This window comes from Poecilia latipinna, unplaced genomic scaffold (genome assembly GCF_001443285.1).
Source record: "Poecilia latipinna isolate Pla-1442-1.1 unplaced genomic scaffold, P_latipinna-1.0 Scaffold2440, whole genome shotgun sequence".
Classification (NCBI taxonomy): domain Eukaryota; kingdom Metazoa; phylum Chordata; class Actinopteri; order Cyprinodontiformes; family Poeciliidae; genus Poecilia; species Poecilia latipinna.
The window spans coordinates 26,228-48,031 of record NW_015115056.1 but is presented as its reverse complement, the minus strand read 5'-3'; the positions used below and the strand labels follow the sequence as shown (position 1 = coordinate 48,031).

Here is a 21,804-nt window from a genome sequence, read left to right as displayed (position 1 = left end):
TCTTGCTGGGTTGCATTAGTAGGCGATATTGTTAATTCTTCATGAGCAGCATTGTGCAAGCTAAGTTATAATGTTACGTGGGCTTTAATATATTAATTTATTGGATCTCATTGGGTAGGATTTGTAACCTGAGCTTGCTAGCTTATTAATATATGTCCTGTTTTCTTTGCTAATATAAAATGTATTTAAATTAACTTAAATTCCCCCCCAAAACAGATCCAGTTCACATATTTTTCTTCTTTTAATTGACAAAAAAATCAAAATGAGCTTGAAATGTTTGACCCAGAATTTACCCAATGACGTTAAGTGTGGTTAAGCACATAAGCTGTCAGTCTATTTTCCCACATGAACTAAAGATGAGATTGGAGCTGTTGTTTTAGTTTACTTTTACCTGTTTGATGCTTTAGGTTGAAGCAGCATTTTTCTTGTATTCCCCTGCCTGCAGCAAGCTCAACTCTATTCAAATCTATCAGTTTTCAAGTTTAAAGTGGAGGAAGTATTTTTTTTATTGATAGTAAAAAATAGATATGTGTCTTTAACAGCTTAGTCACTAAGCTTTTACCTCTGAACAGAGATGTTGCAGCTCTATTTTGGATGTTACTGGGTTGCAGAGTTTGCTCTCTTGAATAGACATTAAGTTTTCATCTCAGTGAATTGGATTAGCTGCTCCGGCTTGTTTTATTGCTCTGCATGACACGCAGTGACTTGCTAGGGAAAGTCATTTTTGCACTGTGAACACACGACCCGGTACTGAATGATTGTGGCGCTAAGATATTTCCTCGTGGCTGAGACTGTGACCCAGACACTGATAGTTCAGTTCCCATGGTTACCAACCTAGATACAGCTGCCGTAGCTCAGCAAAGCAAGTCCGGTGAGGACATCATCAGATCCGCCACCTTCCCTGCTGCCCATGCTCCCTCCCTGGATGACAGCTCCCGGAGTGAGGGCGACTGTTGGCCCCACTCTCTCGCTGTTTTAGGTACGGTAGATTGTTGTGTGTGCGCAGCTGCCCCCTGGTGGTAAAATAAAAGCTCACCCAGACCGAGCTCTGCTTGTTTCCTACCCCCACCTTACCTGCCTTCCCTCCATTAACCCCCAGTGTACTCCTTTACCCACCCATCAGTTGCCATTTAAGTTTTGCTTGCGCTGAGTGAAGGCGTGGCTGGTTTCTGTTGCGGCTGTCTTATTTTCTGCTTCAAGAGGTCCTGCTTTATTGCTTCAGCTAATCACAAAAGCCTCACAAATAACCTGGACAGAGATAACTGAGACTGACTTCAAACTTTTGTCTGTCTGTCTTACATTCTGTGTATTTGACATCCTCTAAATTGTGTAATTTAGCTGTGACGTCTGTGTATCCAAATAGTCCAACGAGTCTCTCTCTGTTTGTCTGTCTCGTCAGCTCTGTCTCAGACTTGTGTTAAATCGTCCACCTGTTAGTCATTGAGTCAGCCATGTTTGTTTTGTTTTTCTATGCCCTCAACAAAGAAATCTGGTGAGAAGTTCACATCCTCTCTTTGTAGGTGTCATAATAATTACAGGGGTCTATGTATTTATTTTAGCCATTCTTTTCCCAGGGTGAAACGGCTGCATGAAAGCAGAAATTGGGTTTGACTTTTTTGTTGATTTTCTCTTATGGGTAAAGTATTGAAATGATGCATTAAAGCTCAAATACACACATACACTTCCATAATTCTTCGATTAAGTGTTACTGACTTCTCTGCAGACCCCACACATCCTGGACACAAACTATTTAGACTTTTATATTTAGGTTGGTGAAACACAGTTAGCATATTTACACTACTAGAACCTGTCTTTTGTTTTCTTCTTTTCTTTATATAAAAATGGCTGTACATTTACATACATAAATGCTCATTTCATTATTTGATGTATTTTTTCTAAATGGTATGTATTTACACTAAATGCTGTGAGTGCTTGAAACCGAAGTAAAATTTCTGGAGTCATGGCCAGAAAAGTTGATTCTGATTCTCTTTGTAGTCATTGACGTTCATCTGGAATGTTTCTGGCTGGACTTTTTTCTTTTTTTGTTTTAACTAATGTTTGTGACAGAGTTGGTTGATTGAAGATGGATGGTACTGACCCAGCTAAATGTTCAATAGTGTTGATGTCTGGGCTTTGGGAAGACAGATCCAGAAGATTCATGTTAGTCTGCTTTATTCATTCAAATTTACAGCAACCCACACACACACACACAAGCAACAAAACTTCACGATTTTCATCTTCAGCTCCAATCAAAAGCTAACAGTTTGTAACATGAATCTTTCAACAAGACAAGGATCCCAACACATCAAAACTGGTTTTGGGAAATCTGAAGCAGGCTGACATTAAAACTCTGGAATGGTTTCCACTTTAACTATGTTAAAATTTTACGGTTTATGCTTAAAAGTAAAGTCTGTACCAAGAAACCAATCAATTAAAATGAGCTCCTCCTACTATGTCAAGAACATTGGTCACATTTTCAGCCAGAAGAGGTGAAGTTGCACCTCTTTAAGCATAATGACATCATTTATAGTCTGGATTAATTTTCAGATTCGAGCCTTCGTATTTAGACGTTATACAAAATGGAGTCTAGATTCAAATTTGTTCTTCCAATTCCTTTGTTTTTAAAAAAAAACAGTGAGGTTGTTTGGTGTCTGATGGTTCCACCCTGGAAAAAATGGTTCATTTATAAGAAAATACCTACATTAATCAGCCCTAAATGAGTGTATGTAAACTTTTCACTGGAAGTGTCTGTAAGGCATGGTCTCCTGAAAGGACACAGGTTTGATTCAGTTCTGTCTTAGATGTAATTACGTCTTATGACGGTTTTTGTAACCTCTCTAAAATCCTGTAGGTTCCGAAGGGAGGAGGCGATCTAGAGAAGAGGAGGAGGAAGAGGCTTTGAAAAGAAAGCAACTTCAGGAAGAACATCTCAGTAAGGTTGGTCGGATAATATTTCGATTCCTGTTACTGTAAATACTTCATAGCTGTCTTAGTTTATTCTCCGAAGCTTCTTGGCTTTGGTTTAATGTTTGGTTTTGACTGTGCAGATTCAGTCTGGTCTGGGAAAACTCATTCTGAAGGAGGAGATGGAGAAAGAGCAGATTAGGGAGCGGCACGCGCGCAGCCTCTCTGCTCAGCGCTACGATCCCAAAATGAACAACTGTGACGCAGGTAGCCAGAAACAGCCTCCTCAGCTGCTTTAGTCTTGATTTGTCAGCAATGTACCTTAACAGAACATCTGTACTGTAAATTCCCTGCATCATAAAACATCCAAAGTTAGAAATTAAACTTGGGGTGCTATGGTGGCGCAGGGTTAAAGCACAACTCACGTATGGAGGTCTTAGTCCTCGACGCAGCTGTCACAGGTTCGAGACCTGGCCTGATGACCTTAGCTGTATGTCTTCCCTGTCTCTCATTACTCACTTTCCTCTTTGACCACTCAAAAAAAAAAGACCACTAGAGCCAACAAAACCTTTAAAAAAAAAGTAACTTTTTTTATAAGTACATTGTGTGTAATTTGTGTTTCAGATCCAACGTCTCCAACGAAGACCAACTCTCTGCCTGGTTATGGACGGAACGGTCTGCATCGGGTAAGAAAAACTTGACGTGTTGATGTTACATAAACAGTAAAGAACGCAGCTTTCACACACCGCAAACTTGTCTACATTTTTTCATGTTAACAACCGCAAACTATAATGTGTTTGAAATTAGCATGTGATAGAACAACTGAAAGGAGTGCATAATTGTGAATGTAATTTATAGTTTTCACATTTTTTTCTGAGTGGATTTGTCCTCACTCAGCCTTTCTGAGTTAATATTTTGTAAACTCCCTTCTGGACGCAACTTCTGCGCATGTTACAGGATTTGTCAGATCAACTAAAGTCAGCTGAGCACATCAAACTCTTGTAGAAATCCTCGTGATTTCAACAACAATTTGAAGAAACAATCCAAAAGGTGGCTCTTATTGAAGATATTTTCATAATTTAGACAAGTTGTATTTCCTTCATAAAATGAAAGACATACAAATTAAAGTACATTGAGTACTCAGTGAATATGATTTGGAGAAAGTTGACTGTATTCTGTGTTTCACTCAGGGTGATGGTATAAAACATTTATTTGAGTTTGTGGATTTTGTATGGACCATCAAAGTTGGCTGAAGATAAAAAAGAAATATTATTTCCATCTGAACTGACTACAATATGTTGTTTGGCTTTTATCACTCAAACAAACATTAAGAACGTTTTATATATAAGCATGTTCAACATTTAAATTGTTTGGTTTATTTTACTATTTACTGCATTTTAGTTTTACATATCTGAGTGTCTGTCTGTGTTTTCCTTGTCTGCTTTTTGTCACTACTTAGTTGTATTTTGTTAGGTTATAGTTTGTATTATGCTTTATGTTTAGTTATGCGAGTATGTTCATAATTTTGTCCAGTAAATAAAACCTTAATGCACACCAGTAGGGGGGTGAATATTATGTGTCAAGAAATCTATGGAAACAGATTTCGAAACATGGAGTGAAACCTCTGTAAGATACATTTTTCCCTAAGTTAACAAGCTGATTTCCATGTTTTTTTGTTTTGTTGTTTTTTTTTTCAGCCTCAGTCTACAGATTTCACCCAGTACAACAGCTATGGAGACATGTGTGGTGGAGGAAGAGGTGAGCACTTCAAACCGAACAAAGCCACACAAAGCAAGTTTCACCAGAGATATTCAGCATTAGAATTGGCTTGTAAAGCATACATATACAAAGACATGCACTTTGAAATATTTGATTTTCATCAAGGACAGCAGTGCTGTAGATAAAAGTAGCCTTGCAGGGGGACTCGACAGCAAACCATTAACTGTGAGTCTCATTCTTTGTCCCATTTTGTCCTGCAGAGTTTCAGGTATGTCTCTCATCTGCTTTTCTTCACATGGCATGCCTCCTCATCTTTGCATCATATTCTATGCTTGGTCATTGGGTTGCAAGAGTCACCTTGCCCTGAATGCACACCACCCACTCCTGCTCCTTGCTTGCATCACCGTTTGAATTAGTTTCAACTACAGGGCATATTGTGCCGTGGTTTCCAACAGATATAAGAATCAAACACACATATGCCAAGTAGCTGAACAACTGTACTGTAAATGCAATGTACAACCATTGCCTCATGTCTTACTCTGTGTTGTTTATCAATGTGATGACTCAAGCTACATGTTATACTTATTTCTTCAAATGAACTACAGAAAAAAACAACAACCGCTGTTTATTTAGGAAAGCTGTAAACGACTGCCCATCTTTAGTACTAAGAAACTGAGCTGTATTCAAGCTACTCGCTCCATCCAGTAAAAACTGCACCCACTGTCATGAGTGGATGTATATTCATGCCATGAACCTTGCAGTCCCCTTCCACTATATTACATGTGTATATGTTCTGTCCTTTAGCACATTAAGGATGGCCATGCAGCACTTGCAAGGATGGACAGGGGAGTATCTATGCCTAATATGTTGGAACCAAAAGCAAGTATCTTCTTCTTTTTGTATCAATTACAAATGAGATGCATTAAAAAAGAGTACAATGTCTCATATTTGATTGTATTTGAATGTTTATAGTGAATTTAGAAATATAGAGCCTTGCAAAAAACATTCATATTCCTTTAAACCTTTTCACATTTTGTCCCATTACAACCACAAACTTCTATGGATTTTATTTGATGGAGCAACACGAAGTAGGGGACAATTGTGAAGTGGAAGGAAAATTATACATTGTTTTTCAAATGCATGCATTTTTATCCCACCCACTTTACTGTGATGACCTAAAAATTAAATTCAATGCAATGTCAAATAAAATGCAGGTGTGTGTAATTTAATTGGCTTAAATAGCCTGCCTTGAAAACAATATAAGAGCAATGTACATTGTAAAACAATGTACAAAATATTTATTTTCTTGCTCTTTCTTTTGTAAATATGATTATCAAAGCAACAACTGAAGACAGTAAGTTCATAGAATAAACCAGGAATGTAGGGGTTACAGACACAAGTCAAACCTTCTCAAATTTAGAAGGGAAAATGTAAAAAAAAAAAAAATATATATATATATATATATATATATATATGTGTGTGTGTGTGCTGAAATAGCAAAAACTGGCGATCAGGCATGTACTTTAGTGGCCTAGTCAAAGTCAAGACTGTACTCAGTTTAGAATTTTTGGTCAAACTTGAAAACCACAAGTCCTGATTGAGGTTGAGCTATATTGCAGAGATGTATGTGATCAACTTTCAGTATCTAGAGGAGCCAAGTTATTAGAGACTTACCAATTTTTGCCTCAGGATGGTTTAAAACTAATGCACGCTCCATCCATCTTGTCATCAACTTTTCTGACACTGCTAAAGAGAAGGGTCCCACAGCATGGTGCTACAACCACCATGTTTCACCATGGAGATGCTGTGGTTGACTTTAACTGGGCCATCCTAGCACATCAGTATACTTTGACCTAAACATTTCCTTAGCTGTAAGTAGTTGCGCAATGTTTAGGTTCAGATGGATAGTATAAAAATGTTCACAACTTTTCAGATTTTAAGATAAAAAAAACAAACAAACAAAAAAAAAAACGTATTGTGTAAAATTTCTCTATCCCACTAAAAACGCAATGAATCTTGTGGTTGCAATGACTCAAAATGTGAAAAAGTCCAAATGCCAGGGCTACTTTAGCAAGAAACTGTATTTAAGAGATAACAAATGGGCTAAAATATGATCAGATAGAGCGGGGACAGTTAATGTAGTTTTTTTACAAAAAAAATAAAAAATACAAAAAACCCCCAATATATTCTTTTAGCAAAACAACAAAAGACTCACTTTAGCTGGGTTCCTGATTCAGCATGCCGCTTAAGGAGCTGCCGAGTCACTCAAGCGCTTATAGCATGCTGGCTTCTTCATGCTCATCTGCACATGGCTGTGACTCAAAGTGACTGGATACTGTATGCAACATACAGTGTAAAAGTCCAGTCATTCATCCAAACAACTCATATCACTATATACTGTGTATGTAGTGTGTAAGGGCATTACTGTGTGGATATGAGTTGGTCAGGGGCTTCAAGGAGCTTTCAGTTGCTTATTATTGAGCATCTCAGCTGGGATTAGGATTAGCTAGTTTATTCCTCAGTTAGTTGGAAAAATACCAGCACCTGGAATTTCCAGGACAATCATTCCCATGTGGATTTATATGGCCTACATTAAAGATGTTGGTTCTCTTTTTTTTTTTTTTTAGTTCCCATTAAATATTAAATGCTTCTCAAACTATAACCAGTTACATGAGTTTGAAGTCATTTTTTTCCTCTCTTTATCTGGTAGTTTGCACGTTTGAGCACTAAAAGATTGTGCACATCAAAGCACCTGCATTTCCTGAATATCCTTAACAAAACAAACCCAGTCAGCCTCCTGTCACATACCTGCTCTCCCATCCTTTCTCACAGTCAGAATTACCCAAAAACTTCAAATTTAGTGATTTTTGTTTGGTGATATCTGTTCGTTTCTGGGACTTAGCTAAAGGTTTTATTTGTTTAATGATGCATGTCTCCTTCTGAAGGTGTATCCCTATGAAATGCTCATGATAACCAGTAGAGGGAGAGCTAAACTGCCAAGGGATGTGGACAGAACCAGACTGGAGGTATCAGTTTTCCTCCTGACGCTCCTCAGTTAACACTGCATTTTGATTTTGTGTCAACAGCATTGTTACACAAACTTACATCTGTAGCTGAGAACATGCAGTATCAGTTGCTCCTTGTTATTTTTGCAGCAAAACCCTTTTTTTACAGCTTTGACGCTAACTGAGAACCCCCACCATCCCCCCTCCTTTGTTTTTTCTCCACCTTTGTTCTCATTTCTAGCGCCACTTAGCACCCGAAACGTTCTTTGAGATCTTTGGAATGGAGATCCAGGAATTTGACAGGCTTCCCCTGTGGAAACGCAACGACATGAAAAAGAAGGCCAAGCTCTTTTAGTTGTTGTTGTTTTTTTGTTGTTTTCTAATTTATAGCATGCATTATTCTGTACATACAATCAGATAGCACACAGTTGTAATCTAGATGTAGGTTCTGGGTTATTTCCTTTCCCTTTTTTTTTGCATATGTCACCTGGATATACCTGGGGATGCCAAGAAATGGACTGATCTTGCGATGATGGACTTCAATAATGAATGGAAACTTCTTCCATGTTCAAAAATGACAAAGAATGATGAGAAGGGTCAAGTTTTATTTGCTTTGACTGCACTTATTTTACCTCCTGCTTTGCTTTAAGTGAAAATCCTTCCTTTATGTTACTGCTTGTTTCTCCCTATTTGTTGCTGTTGATTCCCGTGGAACTTTGTAATTACAGTAGACCATCATGGCACAGTCACAAAAATGCCCATGCCTGTAGCTCAAAAATCTGTCAATTTTTTTGTTTTGCTTGGGCTGAAACAGTTTTAGCCCAAAGGTTTCAAGAATCGGCTCAGTGAGTCTTTTAAGATACAATACGATGAGAAAAGCCTGTGGGAACACGGTGAGCACACGCACCAACTGTATGACTGGATCTACGTGGAAATGAATCCTCCAATAGCCGGCATATCACCAGTCTCCTTTCCCCCTGGCTTCCATGCACACAAATTGTTCATCTGAATGGACAAAAAAATGTCTCTTTTCTCAGGCTGTCATAAACAAAGTTATACACCTTACCTTTACTTATATTGGAAGTATGAATCTTATGTTTTAAGGCTGTTTCCAACATGTAGTTACATTAAAATAGATACGACCCCCTATTTCAAGAAACAACTGTATTTGAAAGTATTGTTTTATAAATGGAAAAAACACACTGCCATTTGTTGTATTGAAATCTAAGCCAATAAAGCTTTAAATTGCCATGAACCATGAACACTGGTCCTCTGCCATCCCAAAGTTACCCTCAGCCTCTTTTCTAATATTTTGTTCCCACTTGATGTGGACTTTTGTGGATGTTAGCACAGGGTGGGAAATGATCCTAGGACTGAAATACAAACCTAAAATCTTCATCAGAAGTCTTCATTTAACTTTACTGTAATAATGCTGTAAAATACTCACACCACTGTCGCCCGTTGGAATTTTTCTGAAAGTTTTCTCAACTGAAAAATAATTCAGTTGAATCAAGACAGGCTATGACTTCACTTTACTTAGATTTTTTTTATTCTAAATAAAACCAATACTTAAAATATTTATATAAGAAAAGTTCCCATACAAAAGAATGATAATCTTTAAGTTGCCACTTGTATAGCAGGAAACATGAGTAAATGAAGTACAAGTTGTAGAAAAACGTCTTGAGGTATTTGTGTTGCTTTGAATTCATTCCCGGTTTGAATATGGGGCGTATATTGATGATGAATTCACAGTGTTCGGCTGAATCAGGATGTCACTTTTACCATCACATCACATTTTCGGGGATTTTTAAATTTAATGTTCAAGTGACCATCTGGTAATGACATTTCCATGATCTTTAAGAGCCTTAAGCTGGAAGATAGTTCTTAAATTAATTGTACAAGTGGAAAGTAGTTCATGCCGTTAGTTTTTCTATTTCAGTTTCAAGCATTCGGCATCCTGGAATGAGTGAATCCTTATTAGTGCAGACAGAGCGCTTGCATAGATTTTTATAAAATTAAGTAATGACACACTTGGATGCCGATGAGTGTGATGCCATTTACCCTACAAAACAATATGAACTAAAGGGCAACTGGCTTCAGCTTGATACTGGTGCTTGACAATGTGATAATGTTTTTGGATGGTAAAAACAGCAGGGAACCTAAACTGCCTTTTAAAAAAGGTGTGGGGATGTCCTCCCCAAATTACTTCTGTGATTATTTACCAAAAGCAGTTTATCATTCCAAACCATTGAAAAGCAAGACAGATATGTTATACTACTCAGAGTATTGCATTCCTTTCAGAAACTGATGCTGATTCTTCAGGTCTGAACTTGATGAATCAGCAGGTTCAGATGGTCAGTCTGCTCTGACTTCTGCTTCTTCAGCAGCTTTCAGCTGACCTGTTGAAGTCCCACCATTCATGCAGTACATGTTAATTTTGCAAGTCCATAGTTGTGTCAAAAAACATTTGCAATGAGTGCTGAAAACATTACACTACAGAAGGCTCCAGTCTAAGATTTACTGCATTGTGGTGAAGGGAAACATCCACAATTGCACTCTTTTATGGTTTTCCCTTACTTTATCTCAGAAAACTATGTCCCCAAACTCTTTTTTCTTAATCAATCAGGGGTTTCCTCCTTTGAGTTTGCATTTCCATCTATGAAGTTTGATACCTTCTGCAATATTTTCCCTTTTCTTCTGTAAAAACTAAAACTGAAATTCCATACGTATACCTTACAATCTCCTTTGTATTTATTTGTTTAGTTTTCTACAACTCCTACCCAGATTTTCTGTTCTGCATTTCTCCGCTTTAGTCCTGTTTGATCTTGTTTTTTGTGACCCGTTGGATCATTTTGTGTGTTTTGCTGTGAACATCTCAACTCTGCCTGGACTTTAGTTTCTTCCCAGGTTGTTTGTGGTTTGTGACATTTCACTTCAACAGAGGACCCAAACTGAATCTAAATAGTTAGAAAAAAAAAAAAACTAGAAATGAGCACTTGGGATCTCAGCAGGGGCAGTAAGGTTTTAAAAATAGAGAGATAAAAAACTTAATCAAAACTTGAAGTCTGCACAATAACCACAAAGATTTCCATGACAATTGTAGATTGTGATTTATTTATTCTCAAATTGAGAATAAAATTTCACATCTTGGTCTATTCTCAACAACTTTCTTCTGCAGGGTTCAACTCCATCTTTGTAGAATAAAGACATGTTCACCAATGTCTACAGTAGAAATGGTGTGTGTATGTCAATCTGTGCAGAAATGGTACAGCAGTCATGTGACATCTGTTCAGGCAGTAACATGTTTAAGCTATAGTGGACTGACACAAGTACAGAAATATTCTTTTCTTTTTTTTGTCCATGCGTGTATCAGCAGCAAAGTGACAGGTAAATGGAAGCATGTAGACTCACACAGATGAAGATGCATAACTAAAAGAAATGAGACTGTATAGTAAAGGCAAATTTACAACATTTAAAATTGACTGTACAGTTGAAGAAATTCAAAGAAATATGCAACTGAGTAAGATAATTTTAAAAAAGTGGATAAAAATCAATATATGGATGCAAATCAATAGAGTGCTGGTCTTATTACAGAATATACATAAAGTCTGATCTGAAAGTATTTACACCCCATAAATACAGATTTGAATATCGTTTTCATTGTTGAAACTCAACACAACTCAAAATACACACACAAAATAATGCACAATGGCAAAGACAAACATATTTTAGATATTTTTTATACATTTGTAAAAAGAAAAACGGTAAAAGTATACCCTTTTTTTAAGTACTTAAAATTGAGGTCAGGTGCATCTTAATTCCACTAATCCTTAAGATCCTCCTGCAGAGTTCACCTGAGGTAAATTGAGCTGACTGAGCATGAGTTAGAAATAAATCCTCTTGTTGCTTTAATTTTGCAGAAACATCTGTAATAGATTGTTAGAACAGATATACAAGAGTCTCAGGTCTGATAAAGGCAAAGTAGATCTTTTTTAGGCTTATATTCCAAGCTTTATGTATTGAGAAAAAGCAGCCACTGCTCAGGACCTGACTAACACCATCACTATAAAGTATGGTGGTGGCAGCATGATGCTGTGGGTATGAACCTCTCCTCCGGGCAACTTGTCATTAAAGTGGCAAAGGACAAATACAGAGACATTTCTCAAGAAAACATATATGACAGCTTGTAAAGAAAATAGTAGAAAATTTTCCAAAACCGTGTAGGGCTTGTAGAGACATACAAGCCAAATGATTTACAGAACAGCTACAGTGCTAAGACGTGATGCAAGAAAGTAGTCTCTCTTTAAACAATGTTCACACTCAGCCACCACTTAGTTGCAGTTTATATTTTACGGTGAGCAAATCATCAGACGTAAGCTTGCTAAATAGTGTGCAATCTTTCCCCACAGGAGACATTAGAAAAGCATCTAGTGTCTTTGAAAAAACAAAGGGATGCTGTGAAACACAGACTGAAGAAACTGGCAGCCCGTCAGTCAGAAATCACTGTGAGTTTTACTATGGTTTCTGAAAAAGGCTCTATATGTGTAGAGAGTTTAACAATTTCTCTACGAATGACCCACCAGCAGAATTTTATTTGATTTCAATGTCTACTGTACCTAGAAAAAGTCTGCAGCGATAAGAGAGAATGTAGCGATGAAATATAAGGAGATCCAGATGGTTCTGGAGGAGGACCTGCGGCTCACCTTGTCCCACCTTGAGATGGAGGAGAGGGCTGCCGTCTCTGCCTTGGATGGACTGATGGAGAGAAACTGTGCTCTGATCCAGGAAATAGAGCAGGACTTGGCCAGACTTTCTTTAGTTTTGGAGCACAGTGACACAGAGCCTGATTCTATGGTAAAAACAACAACAACAACAAAAAAAAAACATATGAGAGTTTAAATGTAAAGAGCAAAAACCTACAGCTGACCTAGATTTTCCACTATTCCTCAGTCGTTTGTTTTACATGCTGAACTGGACGACACAGAGACAGCAGACAGGTATGGATAATTACAACTCCTGTTTTGTGATTCTTCACAAAGTGTTCCTCTTCAGAGAATTATAAGAGGATTTTATGTGACGACCAACACAAAGTAGTGCACAACTGAGAAATGCAAGGATGATAACTTATGGTTTTAAAAATCTGAAAAGTGTGGTGTACATTTTTTTTCCACCCCTCAGAGTCTAATATTTTGTGGAACCATATATAACACTTAAAGTTGTAGTTGTTGCACATCTTGAAATTGTTTTGCCAATTTAGATCATTCTCAGTCAGATAAGAGGAGGAGCAATCTGACAAGAAGGAAATAAAACTCTGCAGCATGATGGTACCACCACCATGTTTTACAGAGGGGATTGTCTGTTCAGGGTTATGAACGTTTTTAACCACATAGAAATTTGCAAGTAGGACAAAAAGTTTAATTTCAGCCTTGTCTGGTCAGACCTCATGGCTTTCTTAATGCCACTCTTTGGTAGAAGATTTGTAGATCACACCACTTGATTCCTGTCAACAGATTCTCCCAGCTGAGTGGTGGATCATTGCAGTTAACATGGGTCTCTTGCCTCCTTCTCTGTTTAATTTTCCTTTCTTACAATTACTTTTTGTGTAATCATTTATTGTAATGATCATCGTGACGATTAATCAGATATTTAAAAAAACCCGCACACATTCTACTGATTTTTTTACTTAAGTTATGAATTACCTTGTGTTGATCCTACCATAAAATCCCAATAAAATAAACTGAAGTTTGTACTTGTGGCATGATTAGAAAATGTCTGCTAAAAAAAAAACTTCAGCAGGAATTTTCAAGGCATTATGCCAATATGTAATACTTCCTTTATGGTTTTCATTCGTCAGAGTGTTGGATGTCCTCAACCAATCAGATCCCAGCAGTGTGAGCCTCGATGAAGCTAAAGCTAACCAGATCCTCAGCCTCACCAATAGCATGCTGCTCCTTGTCTGCTCGCAGACCCCGTTAATGAAGAAGCTCCTGAAAAGCTGTCAGTTCCCACATCACCTTCCTTCTTTACACCGCTATCTCTTTAGGAAACATTTTATGCTGAATTTTCCCCATTTGTGTCCAGATTCCAGTGAGGTGCACCTGGACCCAGAGACGGCCCACCCAAAGTTGGTCATCTCCCCTAAATGTGACAGCGTCTCCTACACAGACGCCTGGCAGAAACTCCCTGACCAACCGGGACGGTTCGACACCACCCTCAATGTCATCAGTCTGCAGGGCTTCAGCTTTGGCCGCCATTACTGGGAAATCGATGTGACTGGGAAGACATACTGGGAGCTTGGTGTTACCTATCCCTCCATTCCTCGCAAAGGTATATCTGAGGAGTGCTGGCTGGGTCGGGGTGCCGTGTCCTGGTGTGTGGAGTTCTTCGATGGGGAATACACGGCCTGGCATGGAGGGGTGCCTCACCAGCTGCCTTTTACAAAACATTTCTGTCGAATTGGTGTTTTGTGCAGCTTCCCTGGCGGGCTGGTGACATTTCTAGAGGCGGACAAAATGACGCCACTGTTCTCATTCTGTGCTGGAACCTTCTCTGAGTGCCTCCACCTGGCCCTGTGTCCTGGTCACAACCACAGGGGCGCCAATTCAAGTGCTATTGTAATCTGTAATGCATCGTCTCCTACGAGTGACCTGTAGCTGAATAAGAATGCACACTAAGAACATGACTTACAAAAATGCAGGGCTGGCACAAGATTTTTTAGGGACCCTGAGCAGAATAGGATTTGGGGTCCCATTTCCATTTTAGCCCACCAATCACAACAGCACCAATCATGTGTCCTGTTCAAACGTAACTTATTTGATGTTTTGCGTTTGGTTTCATTGCTACCTTGTAAGACAATTAAATGGATAATAAATTTCTTGTTTTTGATTTGACTTTTTGATTTTTATCACATTCATTCAAATAAAATGAGCAAAGAATGAAATTAAGTTTAATTTGGCTCAAAGACAGTTTTACAATTAGGAATTGCATTAAAGGAGACTTGAATGTTATGCTTACAGAACAAATATAAGTATCTCCGCCAATGACCAATGTTCATTTTTATTGATCAACATTCAGCATCTTCTTACAATGAAGTAATTTGGCAGCATATGGACAAATACTGTCTTTATTTAATTGTTAAAACAATATTTAAGCATGTGACTGCTTTTAAAGATTATTTTTATGTTTAAAGGGCCACAAAAAAAAAGAAAAAAAAAAGGGGTGGGTTTGGCCTCCAGGCCTCGAGTTTGACACAGGAAGTAAATAAAATATTTTTTAAAATTTAATTTATTTGATAGCTGCAAAACTGTAAAAAAATATATCCTTGTTAAAATCCTAGACGGATTCTTGATCATAAGCCTCTAATTTAGAGGTCATGCTCCAGCATTAAATTGGATTTAAGTCCAGATTTTGGCTGAGCCTCTCCAAATCCTTCTTTTCTTTTTAGCCTGTCTGAGGTGAACCTGCTGCTATGCTTCGGATCCTTACCCTGTTGTGCAACCCAAGTGTGCTTGAGCCTAAGGTCGTGAACTGTGACCAGACATTTTCCCTCATGACGCTCTGTTAGGGAACACAGTTCGTGGGTAGATTGATTGCAGCAATTCATTGAGGTCCATAAGTTCAATTGTCTTTTTCTGAAATACTGTGGAAAGTTTTACACCAATACGACTCACACCGTCCAAAAGGTTCTAAGTTTTTAATGACTTTGAAACGGGCTTGTTCCATACAGGTCAAGATAAGGGCTTTCACTTTAGTTGGAGTGCCAAAGTCTTAGAAATGACTTTGCAATCTTTTCCAGACAGACAGATGTCAATTACTTTGTTTCTCACCTGTCATTGAATTTCTTTAGATGAGTCCATGATACTGTGTTTTTTAAGATCTTTAGTCTACTTCATGTTGTCATACAGGTTGCATTTATGTGATTTCTTGATTCTACTGATGAGATAATCACCATGGTGACTGTGGGAAATTAAACTGAACCAAAACTATTAGTTCACAAAGGGGAGCAGTCAGGTTTCGACAGACGTTTGGTTTTAGTAGCTTTTTTCTCTTTAGGAATGAAAACATAATTTGAAAACTACATTATGTATTTAATTAGGGTATCATTGTCTGATTTTTATATTTGTGTGATAATCTTAAATGTTTAGTTACTTTTTTATTTCTTCTTTTATTTTTCTTTTATTTTTATACAAAACTGATCAAACAAATACAGATAATTTATGTCATCAAGTTTACTACATTACATATTACATGAATTTTAGTCTTTCCCCTAATTTATTAAAGCAAATGAACTTTTCAATAATATTCTGATTTATTCAGACGTCCCTGCTGAAATATGCATGTCCTGAAATGGCATCGCTGTATAAATACTCCACTTGTTGATGTGCTCAGTGTATGTGATTCAAAGTCTACACGCAAACAAACAGTGAGGTTTTAGCAAACATGCTCTCTGAGCATTTGTGTTGGAAGTGCAGGGCTCACTCTTACAATATGATGCTTTTTAATGTAAAAAGTCTGCAAACATGTCACAAATAACACTAAAAAAATCATGCAATATTCATAATAGCTGTAAAAACATCTTTATGCCATTGTAGGGTCTCTTATTGTAGAGTTTAAATCAATAAAACTGACTCAGCATCATGGATGAGTGCCAGATTAAACTAAAGTTTCAAAGGTTAGTGTCCTTGTGTAAAAATGTAGGAAAAAGTGCGAGTTCTCTGCAGAGCTGCACAGTCTCATTTGGACCTCCTGGACGTCGTCTGGTGCTCCGTCATCATGAAACTGAAGCTGCTCCTCATTTTCCTCTTCTTAGCTGTGCTCTTTATCCCCACTGAAGTAAGTACTTACAACATATATTATCTTAAAACAATGTAGTAAATGCAGCACTCTTAATTACAACTGTATTTTTTATTATTATTATTTTTCAATTATTATTGTGTTTGGTGGAATTATTTATTAAATGCTTTAACAAATTTCTAACTGTCATTTTTCGTAAACCAGTCAAAACCCAAACACAAAGACAAACACAAAGACAAACACAAAGACAAACCAAGAGGACACGGGCGGGAGAAAAAGAAGCAAACATTTGAAGATATAATTGAAGGTTGGAACTCCATTTTGTCATAAAATACTGATCCTATAATAAAAGAAAAAATCAACAAAAGAAATTATGTATTCCAAATCTGAAATAAAAATATTTTAGATATCATCTTCAAGGAGTCATCTGATGACGATGACGAAGATCACTCTTTTTTGGACTGGCTTCGTGACCTTCAGGATCTAGATGGTATAATGATTAGACCTACTCTTTAAAAAGTTGTGTATTTCTTTGCCTGATTAAAACCTCCTTCCATTTAATTTGCCAGGCGAGTGTATGCCCAATCCCTGTCTTAACAACGGTGTATGTAAGCAAAAAGGCAGGAGAGGGTACAAATGTGACTGTCCCAGGCCTTTCAGGGGAAGGAGATGCGAGAAAGGTTGGATGAAGCTGTCATCTTCTTCCTATTGAAGTTCCTGTCAGTGTCCAACTAAGACTGTAAAATCATCAGCTACTGTTTGTGCTTATGGTTGTCAGGCCCGAAAGTGTGCAGAAGAGGTGTTTGTGGTCGGGGTGAGTGTGTGCTGACTTCAACCGCTCCTTTCTACGAGTGCAAATGCAAATACCCGTTCCAGCCTCCAGACTGCAAACGATGTAAGGAACAAACAGCAAAACTACATCTTCAGCTAGTTACATTCCTAAGACGTTTATTGTGTGTATTTGATTCTTCTTTTGTGCAAAGATTCTGTGTGTGAGCCCAACCCGTGCAGAAATGGTGGCCAGTGTGTCCAGGAAGGGAATGACTTTGACTGTCAGTGTCCCGAAGGGTTCAGTGGACGCTTCTGTCATGTTGGTAAATACTGCACTTATACTTTGACACATTTTATTGCATTATTGCTGCAGTTTAAAAATGTCTTCTTAAATAAAACCCATCACTCTGGTGTCCCTAAATAAAATCTAATATAGCCAACTACCTTCAGAAGTCACATAATTGGTAAATGGACTAGACCTGTGGAGTCAAAACTACCAAGTCATGTCTGCCCACCTAAACTGACAAGAAAGGCATGGAAAACTTTAGGTAGTGCTAATATTAGCACTAGAAGAGAAGAAAAAAAAGTACATTCCTTAGTTTTGGCTAATCTTTTGAAAGTACAAAGTCTTGTTGGAAGACTAATAAGTCTTGATGGAAGAGAGGTAAAGAAAAATAAAGTCAAGTCATGAAAGTTTGCTATTCACCACAAAGTATGAATAGGACACCCCCAACGTAGAGGAAAAGGGATTTTTTCTTTTATACTGCCCATTACCCTGAACACAACACCCACACGGTGAAGCAGGGTGGTAGCAACATCATGCTGTGGGGATGTTTTTCTCGAGCAGGTCAGAAGTTGACGTTAAGGTAGATGGAGTTAAAAACAGGACAGTCCTGGAAGAAAACCTGTTGAATGTAGCTAAAGACTTGAGACTGTTCTTCCAGCAGAACAATGACCCAAAACATATGATCAGACCTGATACAAGTTAAGAATCTGTGTGAAAACCAATGTTCACAAACCCTCTTCATGCAACCGCACTTCAGTATCTTGCTAAGTAAAACAGATCAAAAAATACTTGCAGTCTAAGCTTAATATGTTTCTATAAGTTATTGACTCATGAGGGGCTCACAGCAAGTGCACACTGTTTTTCGTTTCTTTGTTTGTTTATGGTCTGTCAAATAAAACTTTGGAAAAAGGAAAAACAGAGGGAACAAAGGAAAAAGAAAAGGGATGGAAAACGTGACACATTCACACTATGTGAGTTTTCTACTTGTTTTTAGGTCCAAATGACTGCTATGTGGATGATGGCGAGTCTTACCGTGGGAATGTGAGCGAGACAGATGATGGCTTTGACTGCCTCTACTGGAACTCCCACTTCATCTTGGAAAACGCAGCTGATCCCTTCAACTCGTTTGAGAATGATGACGGCCTTGGCCCTCATAACTTCTGCAGGTCGGAGCAAAAACAGGACTGAACTGTATTACAACTACTACAGTCAATATTATGGATTTATGGTACATTACTTAGCTTTTTTTAATGTTGCAGAAACCCAGATGGAGAACCAAGGCCCTGGTGTTTTTTCAGAAGAGGACTAAGATTGTTTTGGGACTACTGCGATGTGAATAAATGTCCTAAACCAACAGGTCCACCACAAAGCTCCTAGTAGGTTTCTGACTCTGATGATCAGATCAACAAACAATAAGCTATTTGTTTGCATTTTCAGGCAGACCCGAACCTCCTACTGGTGGCCCCCAGACCCCTACTAGTGGCCCCCAGGCCCCTACTAGTGGCCCCCAGACCCCTACTAGTGGTCCCAAGCCTCCTACAGTTCAGCCGCCACCGACTACCACTGAAGCAGCAAAGACCACCAAGGAACCGATAGGCCCCCCCGTTGTGCCATCTCCATCTCCTGCACCGAAACAGTTCGAAACTTGCGGAGTGGCTCAACCAAAAAAGACCTTAACTCGAATCTTTGGGGGTCTGAAAGTCAGTCCCGGAGCAATACCCTGGCAGGTTTCTCTGCAACAGAAACCAAAGAACTCCAACATGAAATACAGCCACGTCTGTGGAGGAGTTCTGATCAAGAGCTGCTGGGTTCTGACAGCTGGACACTGCATGTAAGAAAACAACCCTCCAAATCTGAAGAATTTAGATTGTGACTTTCATTCAGCTCTTTTGTTTACTGGGTGTTTTGTTTTTCACAGTGAACAAAACAAGGACATGCAGGTGGTGATGGGTACCCTGTCACTGGACATACATGATCCTTCAGCTCAAGTCATTCAAGTTGAGAATGCAATTGTCCACGAGAACTACAGGGAGACTTCTGAAGCTGTTTACAATGACATAGGTAAAACTGCACTGTATTTCTTCCATAAAAAGCCATTTTTATCCTCCAATTGTGTTTAGACTTGTCACACTCAAACTCTTAGGTTTTATGTCTCCAAAATGATATTTGTCCTTTGAATGAATCAAAATAAACCCTGACAGTGATTTTTGCTGACCAGTAAGACTCATATTCATTTTCTAAACTGATCTGAGACTTTTCTGGTCTTACATTTTCAGGTACCTTGTGAAAACATTCCAATTTTCGTGTGACATTAATCTGATTTGTATTTTCGAAGCTTTGTTAAGGCTCCGGGGGACAAATGGAGTTTGCGCAAATGAGACCCAGTTTGTGAAGACAGCTTGTCTGCCCAGTGGCCAAATCTCTGATGGGACTGAATGCACCATTTCTGGATGGGGGGCCACAGAGGACTGTATGTGTGCAACCTTTCCTCATAATTTGGTTCACTCTGTTTACTACAACTTACATTTTGTTCTGTTTTGTCCTAATTGTTCAAAATCACATCTGCAGCGAATTATGGATCAAATCACCTGCTAGAGGCTAATGTTCTGCTGATCAGCCAGACAAAGTGCTCTGAGCCCACTATTTACGGGAACGTCCTAAATAATGGCATGTTCTGCGCCGGCTACTTGCAAGGAGGCGTTGATTCCTGCCAGGTTAGTCAGCTTTATGCTTTAGTTTTAAATTTAGTTTGAACGTTTAGGTGTGTCTGTGTACTTCGCATCCACCTGCCACTTTTGTTCTCTATTCTACTCTAATTTTCCATTCATCTGTTGTTTCAGGGGGATTCTGGAGGACCACTGACGTGCAAGCAGAATAACACCAGTGTTGTTTATGGTGTGGTGAGCTGGGGAGATCAGTGTGGAAAGAAAAACAAACCAGGAGTCTATTCAAGAGTCTCTAACTTCCTTGACTGGATCAATTCAAAGACTCGAGGACCTGCTTAAACAACCCAAGGATATTAGTTATGAACATACCAGCGTGTTTGGCTGAGAATTGAGATGTGATTGAAGCTTTTTTTTTGTGTTGTTTCATAACTGCCCTGCACCTGATTGAACTCTGATGAAGCCTCCCCCCAAAAAAACCCTAAAATTTTCTCAATATATTTTGTAATTTTCTCACAGGCGAATGTGAAAAATAATTTGAAAAAAACCTCAATAAAAGTGTGCTCCACTGTGTTCCTTCAGGGATACAATGTCTAACTTTTGTTTCTGTTTCATGTCTTGTCATTTTAGCAAATTTAAGGTAAAATTAACTGATGCACCAATTAATCTGTGATTGACAAGTCAAATAAATTTTTTTTAACTTGTTTAAATTGTTTAAATGCATCAACCAATAGAACAAGCCCACTAAAAAGAGCTTGTAAAGGGAATATACTTTAGTGCACAAATGGAGAAGATCTTTGAATTCCTTTAAATTTATGTTGTATTTGAAACTACAAAGGCTGTCAAAGAATATGCATAAGCATAATATTTTCTATCATTTGTATGTTGCCGTCCTTGGAGAACTTTTTAGGGGTGGGGGATATTTTAGCACATTTATTCTCCAGTTTAAATATAATTTAACCTGTTTAAGTTGATCAGAATAGCTATAAACTTTTGTTTAGTTAGACTTCCTGTCTCCTTAGGATGTAAATGCAATCAGGCTCCTTTACTTTAGCCAAGCTTGAAATGGGAGAGACAAGATATATTTCAGTAAGAGTGGTGCGTGTTGCTGTAAGAATTAAGGTCTACGTTACCATATTTTCCGGACTATAAGCCTCACCGGACTATAAGCCGCACCCCCAGTTTTTTTTGTTTTAAAAACCAGTTAACATACACGTATAAACCGCACCGGACTATAAACCGCAGATATCCTGCCACTTCAGGTTTTCCACAACGGCAGCACGCAGCAGAGGGGGGTTGACACCCAAAATTTGAGTCATAACAGGTCAATTGAATATCACATTTATTATGGTTGAAAAAGAAAAAGTTGCCAAGTTTAGATTTAACTGAACTGATTATGAGGGTGTATGAGTTTGAAGAGAAAAATCTCCTTACTGTCTGCTACTAGCATGTGCTAAATGAAAATTGGCGCTTTCTGCTTCTTCTTCTGCTTCTATAGATTTCAACGGCAGCTTGCATCAATTATTGTTGCACTACTGCCATCTACTGGATTGTAATATATATACCTCAAATTCTCATAATGATCCCAGTATTATTTAAAAAAAACAACAATCTTCTTTTCCCCCTCAATGCTATTTAACTGATCAACAACATTCTCAAATTT

The 21,804-nt window shown here is 38.2% G+C and overlaps 3 protein-coding genes across 18 annotated transcripts in view; all 3 read left to right on the top strand.

Annotated features, from left to right (window-relative positions):
* Positions 1–7,998, top strand: part of ablim1a (actin binding LIM protein 1a) — a 48,904-nt gene extending 40,906 nt beyond the window's left edge. For 7 of the 16 annotated variants that reach the window (XM_015019494.1, XM_015019490.1, XM_015019505.1 and 4 more), the window contains 9 exons: positions 839–979; positions 2,852–2,937; positions 3,048–3,171; positions 3,529–3,590; positions 4,602–4,662; positions 4,884–4,891; positions 5,428–5,502; positions 7,569–7,649; positions 7,870–7,998. In XM_015019494.1, the coding sequence (XP_014874980.1) occupies positions 839–979; positions 2,852–2,937; positions 3,048–3,171; positions 3,529–3,590; positions 4,602–4,662; positions 4,884–4,891; positions 5,428–5,502; positions 7,569–7,649; positions 7,870–7,983 (752 nt within the window). In that variant the 3' untranslated portion in view covers positions 7,984–7,998. Of the gene's footprint in view, positions 1–838; positions 980–2,851; positions 2,938–3,047; positions 3,172–3,528; positions 3,591–4,601; positions 4,663–4,883; positions 4,892–5,427; positions 5,504–7,568; positions 7,650–7,869 lie in introns of those variants that run through there. The other 9 variants (XM_015019501.1, XM_015019495.1, XM_015019503.1 and 6 more) reach the window with 5 other exon arrangements.
* Positions 7,999–8,057: 59 nt separating this feature from the next.
* Positions 8,058–14,506, top strand: LOC106937800 (probable E3 ubiquitin-protein ligase TRIML1). The gene is made up of 5 exons (XM_015019506.1): positions 8,058–12,133; positions 12,249–12,482; positions 12,579–12,625; positions 13,483–13,625; positions 13,710–14,506. The coding sequence occupies exons 2-5, from the start codon at positions 12,282–12,284 to the stop codon at positions 14,279–14,281; spliced, it is 963 nt and encodes a 320-aa protein (XP_014874992.1). The 5' UTR covers positions 8,058–12,133; positions 12,249–12,281; the 3' UTR covers positions 14,282–14,506.
* Positions 14,507–16,331: 1,825 nt separating this feature from the next.
* On the top strand, positions 16,332–20,743 carry LOC106937795 (hyaluronan-binding protein 2). The gene is made up of 13 exons (XM_015019486.1): positions 16,332–16,460; positions 16,626–16,728; positions 16,828–16,911; positions 16,991–17,101; positions 17,200–17,316; positions 17,405–17,515; positions 18,473–18,644; positions 18,738–18,835; positions 18,916–19,309; positions 19,397–19,539; positions 19,814–19,948; positions 20,047–20,192; positions 20,319–20,743. Exons 1-13 carry the CDS (start codon positions 16,401–16,403, stop codon positions 20,481–20,483), a joined length of 1,839 nt encoding a protein of 612 aa, XP_014874972.1. The 5' UTR covers positions 16,332–16,400; the 3' UTR covers positions 20,484–20,743.
* The last annotated feature ends 1,061 nt before the right edge of the window (positions 20,744–21,804 follow it).